This window comes from Corylus avellana, chromosome 9, assembly GCF_965113065.1.
Source record: "Corylus avellana chromosome 9, dhCorAvel1.hap1.2, whole genome shotgun sequence".
Lineage (NCBI taxonomy): Eukaryota > Viridiplantae > Streptophyta > Magnoliopsida > Fagales > Betulaceae > Corylus > Corylus avellana.
Genome location: NC_142498.1, coordinates 20,078,007 through 20,097,175, shown reverse-complemented (window position 1 = coordinate 20,097,175; position 19,169 = coordinate 20,078,007). Strand labels below are relative to the sequence as shown.

General features: G+C 33.5%; 3 protein-coding genes across 3 annotated transcripts; 2 read left to right on the top strand and 1 right to left on the bottom strand.

Annotated features, from left to right (window-relative positions):
• The first annotated feature begins 1,186 nt into the window (after positions 1-1,186).
• On the top strand, positions 1,187-8,251 carry LOC132189393 (uncharacterized). The gene is made up of 16 exons (XM_059604124.2): positions 1,187-1,219; positions 1,331-1,421; positions 1,498-1,619; positions 1,783-1,842; positions 2,491-2,610; positions 2,702-2,821; positions 3,498-3,639; positions 3,812-3,982; positions 4,855-5,010; positions 5,310-5,416; positions 5,986-6,076; positions 6,223-6,364; positions 6,455-6,611; positions 6,880-6,996; positions 7,670-7,796; positions 7,917-8,251. The coding sequence occupies exons 2-16, from the start codon at positions 1,383-1,385 to the stop codon at positions 8,184-8,186; spliced, it is 1,941 nt and encodes a 646-aa protein (XP_059460107.2). The 5' UTR covers positions 1,187-1,219; positions 1,331-1,382; the 3' UTR covers positions 8,187-8,251.
• A 702-nt stretch (positions 8,252-8,953) lies between these two features.
• On the bottom strand, positions 8,954-9,560 carry LOC132191042 (uncharacterized). The gene is made up of 2 exons (XM_059606063.2): positions 9,365-9,560; positions 8,954-9,165 (listed from the first exon to the last, which is right to left on the bottom strand). Exons 1-2 carry the CDS (start codon positions 9,524-9,526, stop codon positions 9,040-9,042), a joined length of 288 nt encoding a protein of 95 aa, XP_059462046.2. The 5' UTR covers positions 9,527-9,560; the 3' UTR covers positions 8,954-9,039.
• A 1,358-nt stretch (positions 9,561-10,918) lies between these two features.
• On the top strand, positions 10,919-15,278 carry LOC132190632 (transcription initiation factor IIA gamma chain / TFIIA-gamma (TFIIA-S)). The gene is made up of 4 exons (XM_059605673.2): positions 10,919-11,024; positions 11,241-11,389; positions 11,510-11,560; positions 14,923-15,278. Exons 2-4 carry the CDS (start codon positions 11,261-11,263, stop codon positions 15,061-15,063), a joined length of 321 nt encoding a protein of 106 aa, XP_059461656.1. The 5' UTR covers positions 10,919-11,024; positions 11,241-11,260; the 3' UTR covers positions 15,064-15,278.
• The last annotated feature ends 3,891 nt before the right edge of the window (positions 15,279-19,169 follow it).

The window sequence follows — 19,169 nt, the reverse complement described above, 5'->3', positions numbered from 1 at the left end:
CGAACGGACTCATTTCTGATTGTGAAATGATAAAAATCATTATTCATTCCCATCTTTCACCAATCTCAATACAATGGATAGATAAATTTATCATTGAATTTGTGGGACTCACATGTCAAGCGATGAATTTGCAAAAAAGATGGTTGAGAGAATAATATATAACATAACTCTTTTTTGCTTTATACACATTTTTATATACTAAAATTCCTTTTTAAGCTGCTGACGCAATCTAAAACATACTCTAAAAAGCCTTATATAGCTCTTTTTTTGAGATTTTCACCCTTCACCGTCCCCTGTTGTAATCTCAGAGAAAGAAAAGAAGAAAGAAAGTAGAAGCATGTCACGCATAATTCATGATTAATTTGAAGTGTTGGATCTTAGCTCATAGCGTCTCTTGCACGTCTACGACAACGGTGGGCATATCTTTCTCTCTACTTCAAGCAAACCAACCCAAACACGTACTCTTCAAAGTGTTTAAAACTTCCATTTCCAGGACTGCAGGGCAACACATGTATAGATGACCACACCATAACTGTGGAACAAAAGTCTATAAAAGATCAAGCAGACAAAAACCCAAGTAAAAAAAAAACAGGACAAACACAAGAAATTCAAAGCAGAAAAGCAAAATACCCCAAAACACAAGTAGCAGCGGAAGGAGGCGGCAGAAAGGAACACCGAAGAAGCCACAGACAAGGGAGGACTATGTGTGGAGGAAGAGGAAACTAGTATCTCAACTGTAAAATTTTACTGATTGAGATAATGAAATCTAATAGACCAAATATATTTATATTTAGGGTGAAAGTACATGATTTTTCAAGTGTTTACAAAATGACTCAACCCATTATGGATTTAAAAATAAAATGACTATGCTAGTTCACCCAAAAAAAATAATAATAATAAAATAAAATCATAATACTATGTAACAGTTTCAATCAACTCTTAAATATTTATCATTTTTAACCATGACTGATTCGAAAGTTAAATGAAACAACCACATCAACATTATGATATATTGATAGAATAAAAATGTAGTTTAACTATAACATTACTCAAATTATAAATAACACACAAGTACTAGCTATCAGCCAAATGGTAGGCCCAAAGATGAACTTCGTTAAATACAAGCATCTATATAAACACATAATTCATGATTTGAAGTGGACGCAGGAGCTTTTGCACATAGCTTCTCTTGCTTGCACGTCTACAACAACAGTGGGGAGTGAGCATATCTTTCTCTCTAGTTCAAGCAAACAGACTCAAACACTCTTCAAGTGTATAAAAATATATATTATTAGCATCAGAACCCTAATAGAGATCTCTTGCTCTGCAGAGAAAGCTAGACAAAATAGGCCAGGGAGATAAGGGGGCCTCGATCGATCGCCATGTCTCAAGGGGTGCAATTGTATGTTGAGGACAGTCATGTAAGTTAAAGTCATTCTCTCTTAAGTCTTATGTAATATATTTCATTTTTGATGAGACATATATATATTTGGGCAGGTGATAATGGATAATGGCATACTCCAAGTAACATTATCAAATCCAGATGGAATTGTTACGGGAGTAAAATATAATGGCATCGACAATTTGCTTGAAGTTCTTGATGAGGAGGTTAACAGAGGGTAAAGGCCATTAAAAGTGATATTAATTTCTTTTCTTTTCTTTTTTTGTGGGGAGTGGGGGAAGTTGGGAATTTTGTTTATGTTGATTGTGAGATGAACACCAGCGTTTTAGGTGATTATGTGACTCGTACGCACTTGGCTAATTTGAATGAAATATGTGTAGGTTTTGGGACCTTGTGTGGAGTGAAGCTGGAAGTACAGGAACAACGGGTATATTCGATGTGTACGTTAAATGCCCCTAGTAGTGTCTTTGGCTCCCTTGTGTTGAGCTTAGCAATGAAGCAAAATGCCTATGTTGTTTATTTTTAGGGAAAAAATGAAAAATTAGTTCTTATAGTTTACTTGATTTACAATTAAGTCCTTGTGATATCAAAATGAACTCAAAGGTCCCCGAAGTATGCCAAAAAAAATAATTTAGTCCCTACAGTCAAATTCTGTCAAGTGTCAACTAATTTAATAGATTTTGTTAGTGTGACACTGACTTAAATATAACAAGTATCACAATTTTATTGATTTTAACGTTTCATGTTATCATAATCTGTTAAGTCAATAAATGGAATTTGACCGTAAGGACTAAATTATTTTTTTGACATACTTTAGGGGCCTTTAAGTTCATTTTGATAATACAAGGAGTTAATTGCAAATCAAGTAAACCACAAGGACTCATTTTACATTTTTCCCTTATTTTTATTCTATATTGGCAAAAAGTATTATTCCCATGAATAATGTTTTCCTCGGTTGGAGAAAATTATTTTAATTAATCTATTAAATTGATATTTATTATAATCTCACGTGTATTAGCAAGTCTAATTTGCTTCAATTAATATTTCTATTATTATCAAGAAATGATGATTATATACCATGCATGCAGGATTAAAGGGACAAGTTTTGAGGTTGTAGTGGAAAGTGAGGAACAGGTAGAGATCTCATTCACAAGGCTGTGGGATCCCTCGCTTCAGGGGAAGCTCGCCTCCTTAAATATAGACAAAAGGTGACCAATTAATTAATTAAATTAAATCTAATATTATTAACGCGATTTTATGCAACAATAATATTTGATGATGACAAGTACGATTTTTCAGGTTTATAATGCTACGTAATTCCCCAGGCTTCTATTCCTACGCCATTTACGACCACTTAAGGGAATGGCCTCCTTTCAACCTTCCACAGACCAGGATTGTTTTCAAACTCAGAAAAGACATGTACATAATTTTTTCTTTATATATCATTTTTTATATAGAAATACATTTATATCTCATATATATATATATATATATATATATATATATATGCTCTTGGCCCTCGATCCGGATTGCACACGGTGTTAGGTATTGCATGTAATACCTAACTTAGACCATTCATCTTAAATGAACGACTTGAATTGCAACAACACATGAGAGAGAAAAAAGAAGTGATGCACAAGAGTGACCAAAACTCTCTTATAGCCGAAGAGGTAGTTTGACTACTCTCAATAGCCTAGTTAGAATGGCCAAGGTCATAGAGATGGTTCGGCAACTCTTAATGGGTGGGTTGAGAGTGGTTGATGAACCACCATTTTGCCCCTTAATTGTGCAAATCACACCTTCTCTCTCCCTCTGTTTCTTATGTGTTGTCGTAATTTGGACCGCTTATTTAAAATAAATAACACAAATTAAAACTATTGCACTTCGTCTAATACCATTTTATAAGAATACAGAATTGCCTACATAGCATACACCATTAATATAGTATCAATACACTATGTGATTAGTGTAGCTTGTTTTAAAAAAAAATTAAAATTAAATAAAAAATAAAATAAAAAAAAATAAAATAAAAAAAAAAACCCTAAGCGCCAAGGACCCTGCTCATATTAACTCCTTTTTGGGTGAATATATATAGGTTTCACTACATGGCAGTGGCGGACAACAGGCAGAGATACATGCCTCTTCCAGACGACCGGCTACCGGAAAGAGGCGAAGCTCTGGCCACCCCAGAAGCAGTTTTACTTGTTAATCCTGTAGAACCGGAGTTCAAGGGAGAGGTATTTTTTTTGTCTTTTATTTTCACTCATTTTCCTCTATGATTTTAAATCCCCGTATGCTAAAATATTAAACTAACTTATGCACCCAAAAGAGATAGAATTATTTTTTAAGAATAAATAATTGAAACTAATTTATCCTAAGACTAATTAATTTCCTTGCATGTTTAATTAGGTGGATGACAAATATCAGTACTCATGTGAGGACAAAGATCTCCGGGTCCACGGATGGATCTCCACCGACCCACTCGTGGGGTTCTGGCAAATTACACCCAGTGATGAGTTTCGATCGGGTGGACCCGTCAAACAGAACCTTACTTCCCATGTGGGGCCTTACAACCTTGCAGTAAGTAACAAAAGAAAAAGAAAAATGATTGTGATACTATGACTTCCTTATAAATTGGTGTGATAGTTTACATGAGTGATAATATAATATAAGTAACAAATTTAAGTAATAAAATTTGATAAATAAATTTAATTATTTAATTATTAAGTGTTAAGTGTCAGATTAGTTTATAGGAATTTGTACTTTGTAGTCAAGGGTGGAATCATAAATTTTTATACCAAAGTATGAATCGGAAATATATTAAGATTAAAGATTAAATCAATATAAAATAAAATAAAATTAGTATAAATTCAGTGTTAAGAGAAAACATAAAAAGAAAATACACAAAAGAATTGTTTCTTAATATATTTCAATTTTCAATTCAATCATCTATCAAAATGGAACCCAACATTCTTTTAGATCCCGAAAATCATCTATGATTGAATTTACACCAACTTTCGCAACAATTTTTCTTTCAATATTTAACATCAAAGAATTGGTCAGAAACTCATATTCAATTTTGTCCAAAAGCCTAGTTTAAACAACATTCATGAAACATGCAAATAAAAAATAGTATTTTTCTTCATAATAATGTCATTTTAAAAAAAAAAAAATTGCATTATTATAAAGAAAAATATCATTTTTTATTTTTAAAAAAATACCAAATTAAAGAAGGACCAAAAATAGATATTATTACTTCACACATTTTTTTTCATTTGCTATTTAGTTTTTTTTTTTTTTTTTTAATGGTCAAAGTTGGACTTAAGTTTGGCAAATTAATTGGGACTCTATCATTTTCTGGTATATATAGTTGTGTGCACATTATAAACGCACCATGAGTTAGAGGCAATTGCTGCGATTAATTAGTTATTATTTCCAAATGTTGCAACCAGATGTTTCTCAGTGCTCACTACGGAGGAGAGGATTTTGTATTGAAACTGAAACCGGACGAGCCATGGAAGAAAGTCTTTGGCCCAACCTTTATCTACCTTAATTCTGTGTCGGATGGAAAGGACCGACTTTGGCTTTGGGAGGATGCTAAAAATCAAGTTAGAACTTTGAAATTTAGACTTACTATTTATACTCATCTCAAGTAATTGTTGACATATTTCATACAGTAAATATAAGAGTCTTTATGGAGCCCATCTGTCTGAGCAAATTTCTAAATTTTCGATAGCCTAACCCTACGCAGACAGATGAGCTAACCCATAAGACATCTTTCATATTTACTGTTCAAATTATTAACATTCTGACAATAAATTATTGAAGATCTAAATCCAAACCAACAGGTCCAACATTATACCCTTTTGATGGACAAGCACTAATTTAAAATTAAATTATTCTTCAGATGAGGATTGAAGTTGAAAATTGGCCCTATGATTTTCCGGCTTCTGAGGATTTTCAATCGTCTGATCAAAGGGGCACTATTAGTGGTAGATTACAAATCCAAGACAGGTACTTTCGTAATTTTGTTTAAAAACACATATTTGACTTGTGAAATCGCATGACCAAAAACACTCATTGAGACGATAATAGGAAGAAAAAAAAAATTATTATTTTCCTGAATTTCAAATAAATTTAATTTATTATTAGGTGATGCTGTCATTATTAAATTCTTATCAAGATGGTCGGCATGTAAGAAGCTCTGGGTGTAGCTTTGGAAGTAAAGTAATTATATTCATCACCTATCTCATCCCTCCAAATCTAATTATGTGGCGTGTCCCCAACCCAAAAATCAATTAATCACTATGCATTAAACGATATAGAGACCACGTCACATCAACTCTAGGAACGGGAAAAAGATAATGAGGTGATGTATAGTGTAACTATTGAAATTTGAAAATAATCAAATATGATGGTGTTTATCTTATTTTGGTTTTTGTTTTGTTATATTATATTATATTATATGAATTTATCTACAAGAATCAACTCTCTAGTGAAAGTATTTGCTCTTAAACCACTTTTTTCATCTCTTATATATTTGGCCATTTGGGATCGAAAAATTTATAGTTTCCATTGCCCAGGTATTTAAGTGATGAGTGTATTTCTGCAAACTGTGCTCATGTGGGCTTGGCACCACCAGGAGACGTTGGATCCTGGCAAACAGAATGCAAGGTAATTTTTGTTACTAATATTATAAGCATGGTTGATTAGGTATAACAAAATAACCTACAATTTTTTTTTTTTTTTTCTATTCAAACAAAAAGTAATTTTGGACTATTAATATTACACTTCAAGTAACAATAAATGCATATTTTCAGGGTTATCAATTTTGGACAAGAACAGACACAAATGGTTACTTCTGCATCAACAATATACAAAGTGGTGATTATAATCTTAATGCATGGGCTCCTGGTGTTGTGGGTGATTATCAGTACGATGTTGTAATTACCATAACTGCAGGTCCTGTCCTTACTTCTAATGAGTTTTTCTTAATTCTCATCTTGTTTATTCATCAAAATTTTGCGAGATTTTAACATGTAAACATAGCAGGTTGTGATATTGATGTGGGTGATCTTGTATTTGAGCCTCCAAGAGATGGGCCGACTTTATGGGAAATAGGCATCCCTGATCGCTCTGCTGCTGAATTTTACATTCCCGATCCTAATCCGAAGTATATTAACAAACTTTTTGTGAATCATCCTGATAGGTTAGCTACTTTTTTGCAAGCTTAAGGAGTATAAAATCAAATGTTAGCTTTATATTGTTTGTGAGGGTTAACTTGAATGGTCGAATCATTTGGTTTATATCACGAAGTCGACTATTTGAGTCCTCATTAAACCAAAACATGGTTCTTGCGAGTGGGACAATAATGGGTCCTGAAATTGCCTGCCTTGAAGGGTTCCATGTGATTACAAAAAAAAAAAATTGATAGCTTTATATTGTAGATTCTTGTTTATGTTTTCTTTAATCGGCAGATATAGGCAATATGGATTGTGGGAAAGATATGCAGATTTATATCCTGATGGAGATTTGGTTTACACAGTCGATGTTAGCGACTATCGAAAAGATTGGTTCTTTGCTCACGTTACTAGGTACAACTCTTCCCACGTGGGCTCTGCCTTGTCATAAAGATAAGCCCATCTTTTATATGATGGTTTTATTTATCAAATGAATATTTAAAATGCAATTTGTCTCCTTTAGTATGGCAAAATTCACATCCCCTCAAGACATAGTTTTCATCTAATAACTCAGTCTATTGAATTTCCATTTGTCCTTCAAATGATGTGATTTTCACATGCAATTATTAAAAATACATGAGAGAATCACATATTCTAACAATATTTATCATTTAATAGACTAGAATATGATCCCATTGAGGTAGCTCAATCGGCTGTATACTAAGCTTCATAAAGTAGATGTCACTTGTGTAAATCATCTTTCATCTCTCTCTTCCCTTACAATTATACCAAAAAAAAAAAAAAATTAATAGATTACATTATAAGAATTTAGGTGCCTCCAATTTAAATTGGAGTTGCAATGTCCTTCTCCTAAAACTGAAAATGACAAAAATACCCTTTATAGATTAGGAGGAGACTTATAAAAATCAAAATATTGGGAGACATTAAAAAAAAGAAAAAAAAAAGAAAAAAAAAGAGAGTAGTTAGAGAAGAGTAAATGTAATTAATCCACAAATTTACTTTAATTTAATTTGTAAAAAACTTTGTCCATCATCTCGCATGTAATAAGATTTTGTTGTATTGGTAGGAAAATAAATGATGATACATATCAAGCAACCACGTGGCAAATCAAGTTCAAACTCCACCAAGTGGATACAACCGGAGTCTATAAATTGCGATTAGCACTTGCAACAGCTCACGTCTCTGAATTACAGGTGTCCTTTCATGATTGATCCGTTACTAAATATGAACTATCTGAACACTGGCCCGACCCAAATCCTAACTACCCTGACACGTAGATTTATACCTTCTTTCTTTTTCTCTTTCTATGAAAGGTCCGGGTAAATGATCCAGAAGCAGATCCGCCGATATTTTCAACCGGAGTAATTGGACACGACAACACAATTGCTAGACACGGAATCCATGGACTCTACCGGCTGTACAACGTTGGAGTAGCCGGCAATTTGCTTGTGGATGATGGGGATAATACCATTTTCCTGACACAGACACAAAGCACCGGCCCTCTCCAGGGGATCATGTATGACTACATTCGCTTTGAAGGCCCACCGTCCTCATCAAATTCCATTAAAGAAATCCATATCTAATTGGTGTCTTTTAAGGTACATTTGATGTAAAATACATGTAATAAAAACATTTGATAAAATTATTGTTCGACTTCTAAATCGTAATTTAGCATTTAAGATCGTTTTTTTTTTTTTTTTTTTTTAGACAACACCTCATGGGATTTGTTTAAGAAGTGTTTGCACTCTTAATTGTTACAAAAATTAGCAATGTTATTAAAAAAAAATAAAAAATCACAGAAAGATAGATTGCTGAAGAGATTATGCTTGCATCCAGAAGGATTATTTGTGTTACCAAGGCAACCTAGCTAGCTGTATTTGGATCGCTTTGTTGCATTTCAAAGCTTGAAATTGCATTGAGAGGAAGGGAAAAGAACAACTTGGTATAGGCTACCTTCATGAATCATGGCATTGGCCTGAGAAATGGGCTAACTTTACCAAGAGCCCACTGGCCCCATATAACCTCTAGAAGCTCTAATTTTTAGAGAGAAAATTTAGTAATAATTTTTCTAATAATATTAGTCATTTCTGTAAAAATCAGCTTACAAGTGCTAATTTAAAAATAAAAATAAAATAAAATGCACTTAAAAATAAAAATAAAATAATTAAAAATAAAAACCTTAAAAATAAATTTTTTTCTAAATATTTAGAGATATGCTACAGTCTAATAAAATATTTATATTTTGCACATCAAAATTTTAGGTAACAAAGTGCCATTTGCCATCAACTTAGGTAATTATGTGCCATTTTACATCAACCTCGCCATGTGAAAGTTTTATTAAATTCTAGCATTTCTCAACTTTAAAAGCTATATTTCAAGCAATTTGGGATCTTTGCACCATAAAACCATGTGTAATTTAGTTAATATTGGATACAATTACATAGATTTGTCAAGTCTCTTCTTGGTTTCCTCGGCAGCGTCAGCAGCTTCAACCTGCATCTTAGCAGCCATTAGGTCAGCTTCAGTGGCTTCCTTCTCGTTCCTGGCCGTCAACTTCTTCGTCTGCTTCCAATTTTTCCATATCAACAAGGATATATAATAACCCATAAAATTGCAACCCATATATAGGGCAAGATCTTTTCAATATTCTAACCAAAAACATTTCAGTGCGTAAATGAATACATTACGACGTCGTACGTGATGATCTATATATCAACTGAAATAACATGAAAATGGTAATTAACAGAGAGGAGTGAAATACCAGGGAGATGAATCGCGCTTTGACATACCCAAAACCCTCTTCCATCGAAGCTGCCAACCAAAGGCAATCATTCTTCATGCGTGACATCGCCGATGTTTCCTGTTTTCTCATGGTGTTCGTGTCGGTTGGTGGCGGCGGTGGCGAAGTCCTGATCTCTTCCATCACTCTCTCTCTCTTCCACCTGTGGGCTGTGATGCGTGTGGGAACCGAATGGTGCTTTCTTCTGAAGGCCTACACGTTTGAGAAGAGCTTTTTCCACGTGGCATGTTTGGAGCCCACCCACGTCTTCTTTCAGGCGCCAGCGAGACGAAATGCCATGGGCCTTACTGGCAACAAAAATAAATAAGTCTAGTGGGTCAGGCCCAGTGACCCGTAAAACAATCCCTCCCACTATGATAGGCCAGATTGGTAATCACAACCCATGAAAGTTCTTTAATAAGGAAAACTTGATTTTTTTATTTTTTTTATTTTTTTAACTTGATAGGTTTTTAGAGGAAGCAAAATATTAAAAAAATTATAATAATATTGTAATAGAGTAGTGATTTTTAGCACACCTTGAACAATAAGCACGCCAGTGTTAAAATCTGATTTATTATTATTTTTTTACTATTCAAATATTATTTTAATAATATTTTAACACCGGCGTTAAGCACGCCGGTGTGCTAAAAATCACTACTCATTCTAATAAGATGGCATTCTTTTATATATAAGTGAGATTGTATATATATATATAAGTGAGATTGTATTAATAAACAAAAACATAATACAAAAGGAGGGGTGAGAAGGCCTTGTTTGTTAAGTGAGAGCACTTTTCCCAAGATCCACGGCACTGTTCATCAACTGAAGAAGTCTGACCATGCTGCCAACCGTGTGTATGGGAGAAGCCAACTGATAGTAAAAGACAAATTTGGGTATATTTGTGTGAGTATTTTGAATGGACAAAATAAGAATTATTTACAACATTAAAGGGGTAAAATAGGAATTATTTACAATGTTAAGTTTGAAACCCATACCTATCAGCCAACATCAATCTTTTTTTTTTTTTTCAGATTGTCTTCGGCGCCCAATCTAATCTACAGTACTAGTAATGTAGGGTTGGTCTACATGGGTTTGCCAAACACCCTCATAGACCCAACAAAAATATTACAGTTCAAGATAAATCTAATATTTGAAAATTGGCCAAATAAATGGTCTTTAAATCATTTTTCGAATTTAAATTTCTCGTACGCAGTCTTTTTCGCAAGTCGTTGGAAGGTCGATGTCGGCCGCTATTATCAATAATTTTTCATACAAGGCAAATAAAAAAAAAAAAAAATCTGAAAAAATCAATAAACGGGGCCGTAAATCCAAACCACAAAATAAAATACTATTTCATTTGACTCATTGTTTGTTCATAACCTGTTGGGGTGTCTTCGGTCGAAGATACATCGATAACGGCCACAAAAGAAGAAGCGACTAAAAAACAAAAAAGGTCTGGGGGTACATTAGTCATTTCATATTTCCAGATCCATCGCGGCTATATATACCCCTCAGCTACAAAAGCTAGGGTATAAAAAGCCCCAAATCTCTCCGCTCAAAATTCTTCGAGAGCAAAAATTAAACGAGACAAAGGCACTAGGCACAGACCAAAAGCTCCACTTCCTCGCCACCCAATCCTCTCGTAACCTTCGATTCCTCCACCAATTTTCCTATTTCGTTTCTTCCTTTTTTTTTCTGTCACTTTTTATTTTATTATTCATAATCTCTCGCTCTAATCCCCACAGCTCGCTAGGTTTTCTCTATAATTCATGGTTTCTTGTTTTATTTTTCAATTCCAAAATGCTTCGATTTATATATGTGTATAAATTCTTGATTTATGGAGTGTCTAAATGCTCAGATCTCGTCCGGTGACCGAGAATGGCGACGTTCGAACTGTACAGGAGGTCGACGATCGGGATGTGCCTGACGGACACTTTGGACGAGATGGTACAGAATGGCACTCTCCGTCCCGAGTTGGCCTTTCAGGTTCTTGTCCAGTTCGACAAGGTACGGTTATTCGCGGTTTTGACTGCTCCGGACTTAGATTTTAGTTTTAAGGAGTGGCCGTTTGATCTTTATTAACGGTTTCTTTTTCCTTTTCTTTTTCTTTTTAATTTTCATTTTTAGTCTATGACTGAAGCTTTGGAAAATCAAGTGAAAAGCAAGGTCACCATTAAGGTAATTTTTTTTTTTTTTTTTTTTTTCTGAAATTGAAATTTATACTGTTGTTTGAGTTTGGATACGGAAATGTAAGAAGGGATTGGTTCTAGATCTTTCTCTAGCTTGATTGTGTTGCCTTAGAGGTGCAGCGAGTTAAATAATCTAGGACAATAAGGATTGTACGGTTACTTTTTCTTCACTGCTTTGGATGATCTTTTAGTTCATGTGTCGTTTGGCGCTTAACCTAAGACAATATATAATCCACCGGGAAAGATCTTAGGTTGTTTAGCATTTATAGTGTTTTTTTGGAACTGGGTGAACAAATTTAGTTGTGATTAGCATTTTATAGTTGTTTCCTTTTTCATGTTTTTAGTGGAGAATTAATGCTTTTTTATGCTAATGGATGACTCATCACATTGTCAAGGTCCTGAGGTTAAGAAGCTGTATTTATTGATGAATAATTAGTTATAAACAAATATAAATTCATTGCAGTCTTATATGGTATTTATACAATTGCTTTCTTTTTAAGTCTTATGAATTATAAAGTCCATAGAATTTTCCCTTTGGCACAATTGGGTAGGAGAAAGTTCTCATTCCTTTCTCTCTGGACCGGTGCTTATTATTCTAAAAAAAACTTGGTCTTGTGCTGCAATCTTGTCATGGAAAAAATGCACTTTGGACTATTCTTGTCCATGGGGCAAACTGTACTTACGAGAATTTAATTACATAAATGCAGCATGTGCCTTTCTTCTTGAAAAACTGATCATTTTGATTGAATTGAGCCGTTAGATGCCATATATCCACATGTCCTGTACCCAAGCACAAAGGGATAGTTGGCCATGCATGTTAAAATGGTACCATTTATGAGCCTTTATGTATATCTTTGCTTTCTAACGCCTTTTGATAACTAGAGTGTGTCAGTTTCTGTTTCCAACATTGTATTCTAGAAAATGAGTATGGTGAACTTTCTTGGAGAGTACACTAAATTTTAGTGATTTATTTTGGCCCAGGGAAAAAGGGAAATCAAATGAAATATTTAATTTCATTTGCGGAAGAGTAATTTTCTTTGAACATGTTCAATTTCTTCGTTTCTGTTAACATGAGGAACAATTCCCAAAATTGAACCAATCATGCATTTAAAGCTAATCTGGAGATGGATTTCCAAGCTATCATTTTCCTAAATGCTATTGTGAGACATAGGGCTTCTTATTGATAAAACAGATAAAAAGTGATGCACCCCTGGCTTCTTGAGTACTATTTTTCTTCTTGGAAAAGCACTATATCAGGATACATGTACCACCAACCAATTTTCAAATGCCAAATCATTCCTGCTTATAGTTATTAAGGCCTTTTTTAAAAATAAAAAATAAAAAAATCGTGAAGAAACTACCCTTGTAAACAGAATTTCAATCAAAGCAGATGGTACGAGTTTGTCCTGCCTTGCTTGTGGTCTGCCACATTTGGTCATGCTGGCTAGTTGTGACTTGAATTGCATCAGAGCTGATACACTTAAGTTTTGAATTAACCCTGTGCTGGTGATGTTTGTGGTGACAAAAAATGTGTTTGCATGGAGTAATATATATTTTTTTTTCTGGACACATGGAGTATTTGCTTGGCGTATAAGAATCTTCACTTTATAAAAAAGGTGCTTGTTAATTTTTAATTTGTATCATGACTTTTTTTATATGTTTCTGGAAATATTTCTTAGTCAATTTCTAGAATTGACTTCTATAAGCTCTTTTGAATCTCATCTTCCTTCCTTCATCTTTACCTTGATTTTCCTGTTTCTGTGTGTGTGTGGAGAGAGAGAGAGGGTCTTAGTATTGCAATGAGTATAAGAATAAGAGATGTAGAAAAATAGAAAAAGAATATAATCAATTCTATTACCAGGCCAAAAAAGCACAGATTAGGATACCTCATAATCTTTGTCCGCCACTGCTGGTATGGAGAAGATTGTTGGTTTTCCTTTTCAAAGTGCCGATAATAGTAAAGAGATTAAATAATTGACATCCATTGCATCACCAATTGAACAAAGAAAAAGCTTTAAAGAGCCAAAGTGAAGCAGCATTGAGTGAAGAGGTGGCCTCCAACCTAGCCTAAGAATAAGACATTAAACAAATGAGTGATATGATGTTGAAGTTTTTTGCGTTAAGCAGAACTTGGTGAACGACCTCCGATACTTGTCTTTATAGGGGTAATGTACAATGAGAAGACTGCGAGTGATATGATGTTGAAGTTTTTTGCGTTAAGCAGAACTTGGTGAACTACCTCCAGTACTCTTTTGTCTTTATGGGGGTACTGTACAATGATAGAAGCTTCTTTGATAAAATTTCCATCAATGTATTCTTTATAATATAGGAATGATGCATGCTATCATTTTTGTTATATACATATATTGGATGGGAAGATGACATTATACCCATATGGTAGAGATGATTGTAAAATTTTATATAGTTTTAACTTGAAATAATTTGGTCACAGATTTTAATGGAGTTATGTTCATATTTCATGCTTAAATGGTAGACGTTAATGCTTGAGCATATTCTATAGGAGGGTCTATTAAGTATCTGATACTTTTTTGGAATTAGAATTTTATTTTTGAATTTGCATGCATCTAATGACCATCAGATATATATTTAGGAGGAGCATATGAAGAGGTATTGGTATTCAGTTGGGTTTTGATATGGATTAAACTCCTACTTCTATGTGCTGTTAAAATTCCATTATTGGGTGTCAAAACATCAATAAATTATTTTCTCTTCTTTGAACTTCGTATAACATATGAAGGCAATGCAATACGTATTTTGTATTTGCTTTAAGGCTCTTGATCTCGGTTGTTGAAATAGAAAATTCTTCATACGTTGTGTCTGCATGAAGGAGTAGAGGAATTTGATCTATTGGCTGTCAAGCTTAATATAGAAGATTATCCACATGTTCACAAAGTAGAATGTCGTAACGGAATTGATTGCCTTAATACCTTTCTTTCTGCTATTCATGTTTTTGTGGGTTTGGTTCTAGGGAAATGAGAGAATATATTGAATGACATCTTTCATTTGACTTGAGTTAATAATAACGTGGTGGTTGGTGCCTACCCACTTCTTTTTGATTAGGGAGACTAGTATTTGAAATGCATCCTGTGCTATGGTTTTACTAAATTTTTGGAAATTTCTGCTATAATGGTGAACTAAGGTATGTTATTCTTCTTTTTTTAATCCAAAATAGACTTCGCTTATTGGTCATTTATGTTTTGATTTCATTCAACCACTTGGATAAAATAATTCGCCCCATGCTTCCTCGTGAATACAAAAATCTTTTGTCTTGGCATTTTGTTCTATTTCTGCTAATCTTTACGTTTTAACAAGCAACATACTCTGATACAGGGACACCTGCACACTTATAGATTTTGCGACAATGTTTGGACCTTCATCTTACAAAATGCAACGTTTAAGCACGAAGAATGCCAGGAGAATGTTGGCCGGGTGAAAATTGTGGCATGCGATTCAAAGCTGCTCACACAATGAGTTGTCCGAAGGTCAGTTGTATGTTTAATAAGGAGAATTTCAATTGTTGGCTGTAGAGGGCAATGGTGGCAAGGAAGAAAGTGGAGTATGTCTGATTACCTGCAGGAACTCGTTTTACTGTCGGAAATTGAATATTAAATTGTAAAGCTATCACCCTTGACCATTGTAGTTATTTCATGTTACATGGATTATGGTGTCAACTTCTTCTTTCTTCATTCCTCTTTTTCTTCTCCCCTTAGTTTAAGTCAATTTATTTATCACCACAAAAGGAAAAGATAAGTGCTGCACTTGCCAAAAATTTTCCACAAAAATTGGTTTTCAAATGATATGTTATCATTGATGAAATTTATTATTTTGAGAAATGTGGCACTATCTCACAGATGGTAACATTTCACTCGTAAACCAACTTGTGGGAGATACTATGGCTTAGAAAACCGCCACAAGCTACAAGGGAAGTAGACATCCCAAACCTACTACATGGCCCTTGACACCCCACAATTCTCCTTCCCCGATTCTAGGGAGGAAAGACGGACAGTCGAAAACTGTGGACACCGACGATGCAAATTTTTAAAGTTTAGGGGACATTTAAAAACATTGGTAGCTAGAGAGGGTAATTGAAGTTTTTTCCAAGACAACTTCAATAAGAGCATATTTTTTTGCCCCTTTGACACTTTGTCCTTCCTCCTTTTTAAAAGAAGTAACACATTATATCTTAACTCAAATGGCTACATTTGTTACTTGGAGCCTGTTGGGATTGTGTTTAAGAAATATAGCTTTTGTATTAAAAAGTGTTTTTGGGCAAAAGTTTCATTTTTAAACTTTTGTTAAAAGTGCGTTTTGGTAATTTTTAAGCTTTATGGACTCTTAAAAATGCTTTTAATTTTTTTATCAAACAAGCTTTTTTTTTCAAACATATTTTTTATTTTAGTATTAAAAGCACTTTTAAATTATTCAAATACAATCCCAAGCAAGCCCTTGGTATGTATCAAATGTGAATGCAATAAATTAAAAAATATTTTTGAATTTGAATTTCACCGTATCATATTAAATAAATATCGAAGTGGTTAAATCTAAAACATTTGTGTTTAAAATGTAATCATTAGGATTTTTGTACGGTTCTTAAAAGAATTTTAAAAGACCCTAATCTTCAATCATTATCATAAGAATGTAATATATGTTTTATTATATGCGCTATGTATGGTCACCCAAGGAGTTCATAAAATGCACCATCTCCTCCTATTTCCAATTTTCCAAGTTGATTTCAGCATCCACAAATGGTCACCAATTTTTTCATGTCATTATTGCAAGTGCAACATTTTTCGCTTTGCAAATTGATCAAGTTGCACCATCCAATATGACGGGGGATGGGTATCTTATAATTCTGTTCCAAGTTCCTGTTGTCGACTAAAATTTCGTTGATAATGATGGTTCTTCTTTTAACTTCTCTTGCAAGAAATCTCTTTTTATTATATATATGGACATTTAGTCAATGACGCTATGAGGATCCCGTGGGTTGGGTTCTGACGACTGTTCCGCGTAAAAAATTCGGGCAGTTTTGTGGGTAAAGCAATTATTTTAGGGAAAAATATAAAAAAGTCCATCAAACTACCAATCGTATTTAATTTAGCCCCCTAATGTTCCAAAAGTGATAAAGTAGCCTCCCAAACTACCAAACTATTGCATTTTGGCCACTCCGTTAGTCAAAACCGTCAATTTGGACGGAAACTACAAAACGACGTCGTTTTATTATTGGTAAGTTACTACAATGCCCTTTTATGAAAAAAATAATTTTTTGGGAAAAATATAAAAAAGCCCTCCAAACTACCAGCCGATTTCATTTTAGCCCCCTAATGTTCAGAAAGTGATAAAGTAGTCCCCAACAAAACGACGTTATTTTGAATTTCCGTCCAAACTGACGGTTTTAACTAACGGAGTGACCAAAATGCAATAGTTTGATAGTTTGAGGGGCTACTTTATCACTTTTGAAACATTAGGGGGCTAAATCGAAAACGGCTAGTAATTTATAAAGCTTTTTTATATTTTTCCCATTATTTTATTATTTTATTATTTTAGTATGCTGTTAAAGCAATTATGTTTCAGCCTATCAGCGAGGTTTTGTAAGCTGTAGGCACTCTCACGGTAGTTCTATGAGCTTTTCTTCTGATTGAGGTCATTGTATTTAACTAAAAATATTGATGTGAATGTTTTTTTATTATTATTATTATTATTATTAATTAAATTTCTTATTGCTCTATGTGGTTTCCCTGGTTTGGACTTTTATCAATGAACTATCTCGATCTCAAAACTATTAGCACTAATATTTTCAGTTGTCTCATTAGCTTTTTTAGTCTCTCTATCTAGTTTTCGTCAAAAAAAACTTAACGGCATATCACGTCGTCAAGTCTATTAGCGATCTCTTGGAATTCCTAGGGGATTGTAGCTTTTAAAATTTCAGATCGAAACCATTCATTTTCATCCAATAACCATTATTCAATCACGTGTCTCACTATTAATAAAATAATAATGATTATTAATATCATTAAAATTTTATTATTATTTTATTAGTAGTGGAAAAATGACAGGATAATGACTCTTAGATGAAAATTGATTGACTGCATCTGGAATTTCAAAAATTAAAATTCTCCTAAAAATTTCAGAAAATCATGATTCCCGTACACCCACCCGTAGGGGATCTCCCCTTGGGTCCACGGGTTGGATGCAAGTGCCTCCCCCAATAATATAACATTAAATTTCTTATTGGACAAACCGGATTTGTCCAATAAGAACAGTGTCTTTGGATGACTTGGAATTTATCATCTATACTTTTATAATCATATGGTTCGTTGAAGTTTTCCCGTATGCAACTTTCCAGACGCGGGACCTTTCAATGAAGGATAAAAGGAATCAAAACTCAAAAGGGATAATGGGGTGGGGGCATTTTAGAATATTCCATGGTTTTCCTTTCTTTTAAGCGTCCTCTTCCTAGGCCCATGATGTTGACTCTCCGTCTTTCTACGAATTTTAAAATTTAAAAATGGTGGTAGCTTCGGCGCCTAAGATTTGTAAGAATACTGAACAACAAACACAACAAAACAAACATTTGGAAAAAAAGATAAATTGAAAATTAAATGTATTGAAATTTGATTGATTATATCATTTTTATATGCATTTGATTCTAATTGAAACTTATGGAAACTCTCATTGATAATAGTCGTAAATGATAAATTTTTTGAGAAAATTGTTCGAAATCGGTCTATTAAATTAATATATGTCGAACAAAGCATTTAGCATCTATCTTTAAAGCATGTGATTCTTCCATGCATTTTAAAAAATGATGTGAGAATTATATAGGGGTGTTCATGCGATTTTTATTAACCGCTAACCGCTTTTAAAATGGTTAATAAAAACCGCTAAGTGGTTAACGATTAATAGGTTTTTGAAATGATGATGGAAGTAAAATTGAATACTTTTGTGTTCCTTGTTTAGGATATCTACTCTAAGCCTTTTTAATAACTGGGTTTTCCTTGGTTTTCATATTTGTATTACTTTTGGGTTATGAATTTAACCATCCGGATAATTTTCATCTAACTATGTTTTTTTATTTTTTATTTTTTTATTTTTTTAATGTTGATAGCATTTGGGTTTTTTTAGGTACCATTTACATTTTTTTATTTTTTATATTTTTTATATGGGCGCATTTTGGAGCAAGCCCAATGTGATAATATCGCAACCTATATGCTTGTTAAATATTGCATATTTTGATGCTAAAAAGGCACATAAAAGGCCAAAAAGGGCAAAATAAATCCAAAATTGAAAATTGGACCAAAAGGCGAACCAAAAAAAAAGTGGAAAAAAAATTTAGAGGGAGCCAAAAAAAAAAGCCTAATTCTCAAATTCGGCCCAAAAAAGCGGTTAGCCGAATGCGGTTAACCGCTAACCGAGTGGTTAATGGAAGCGGTTAGTAAAATGTACTAACCACTTAAACGGTTGCAGTTAGCGGTTTTAGCCACTAACCGCATGATCACCCCTATAATTATATGACATATGTTAGTTTAATAAATTGGGTTTGAAAATTTTTCTCTAACCCAGTTTAAATGAAAATTTTA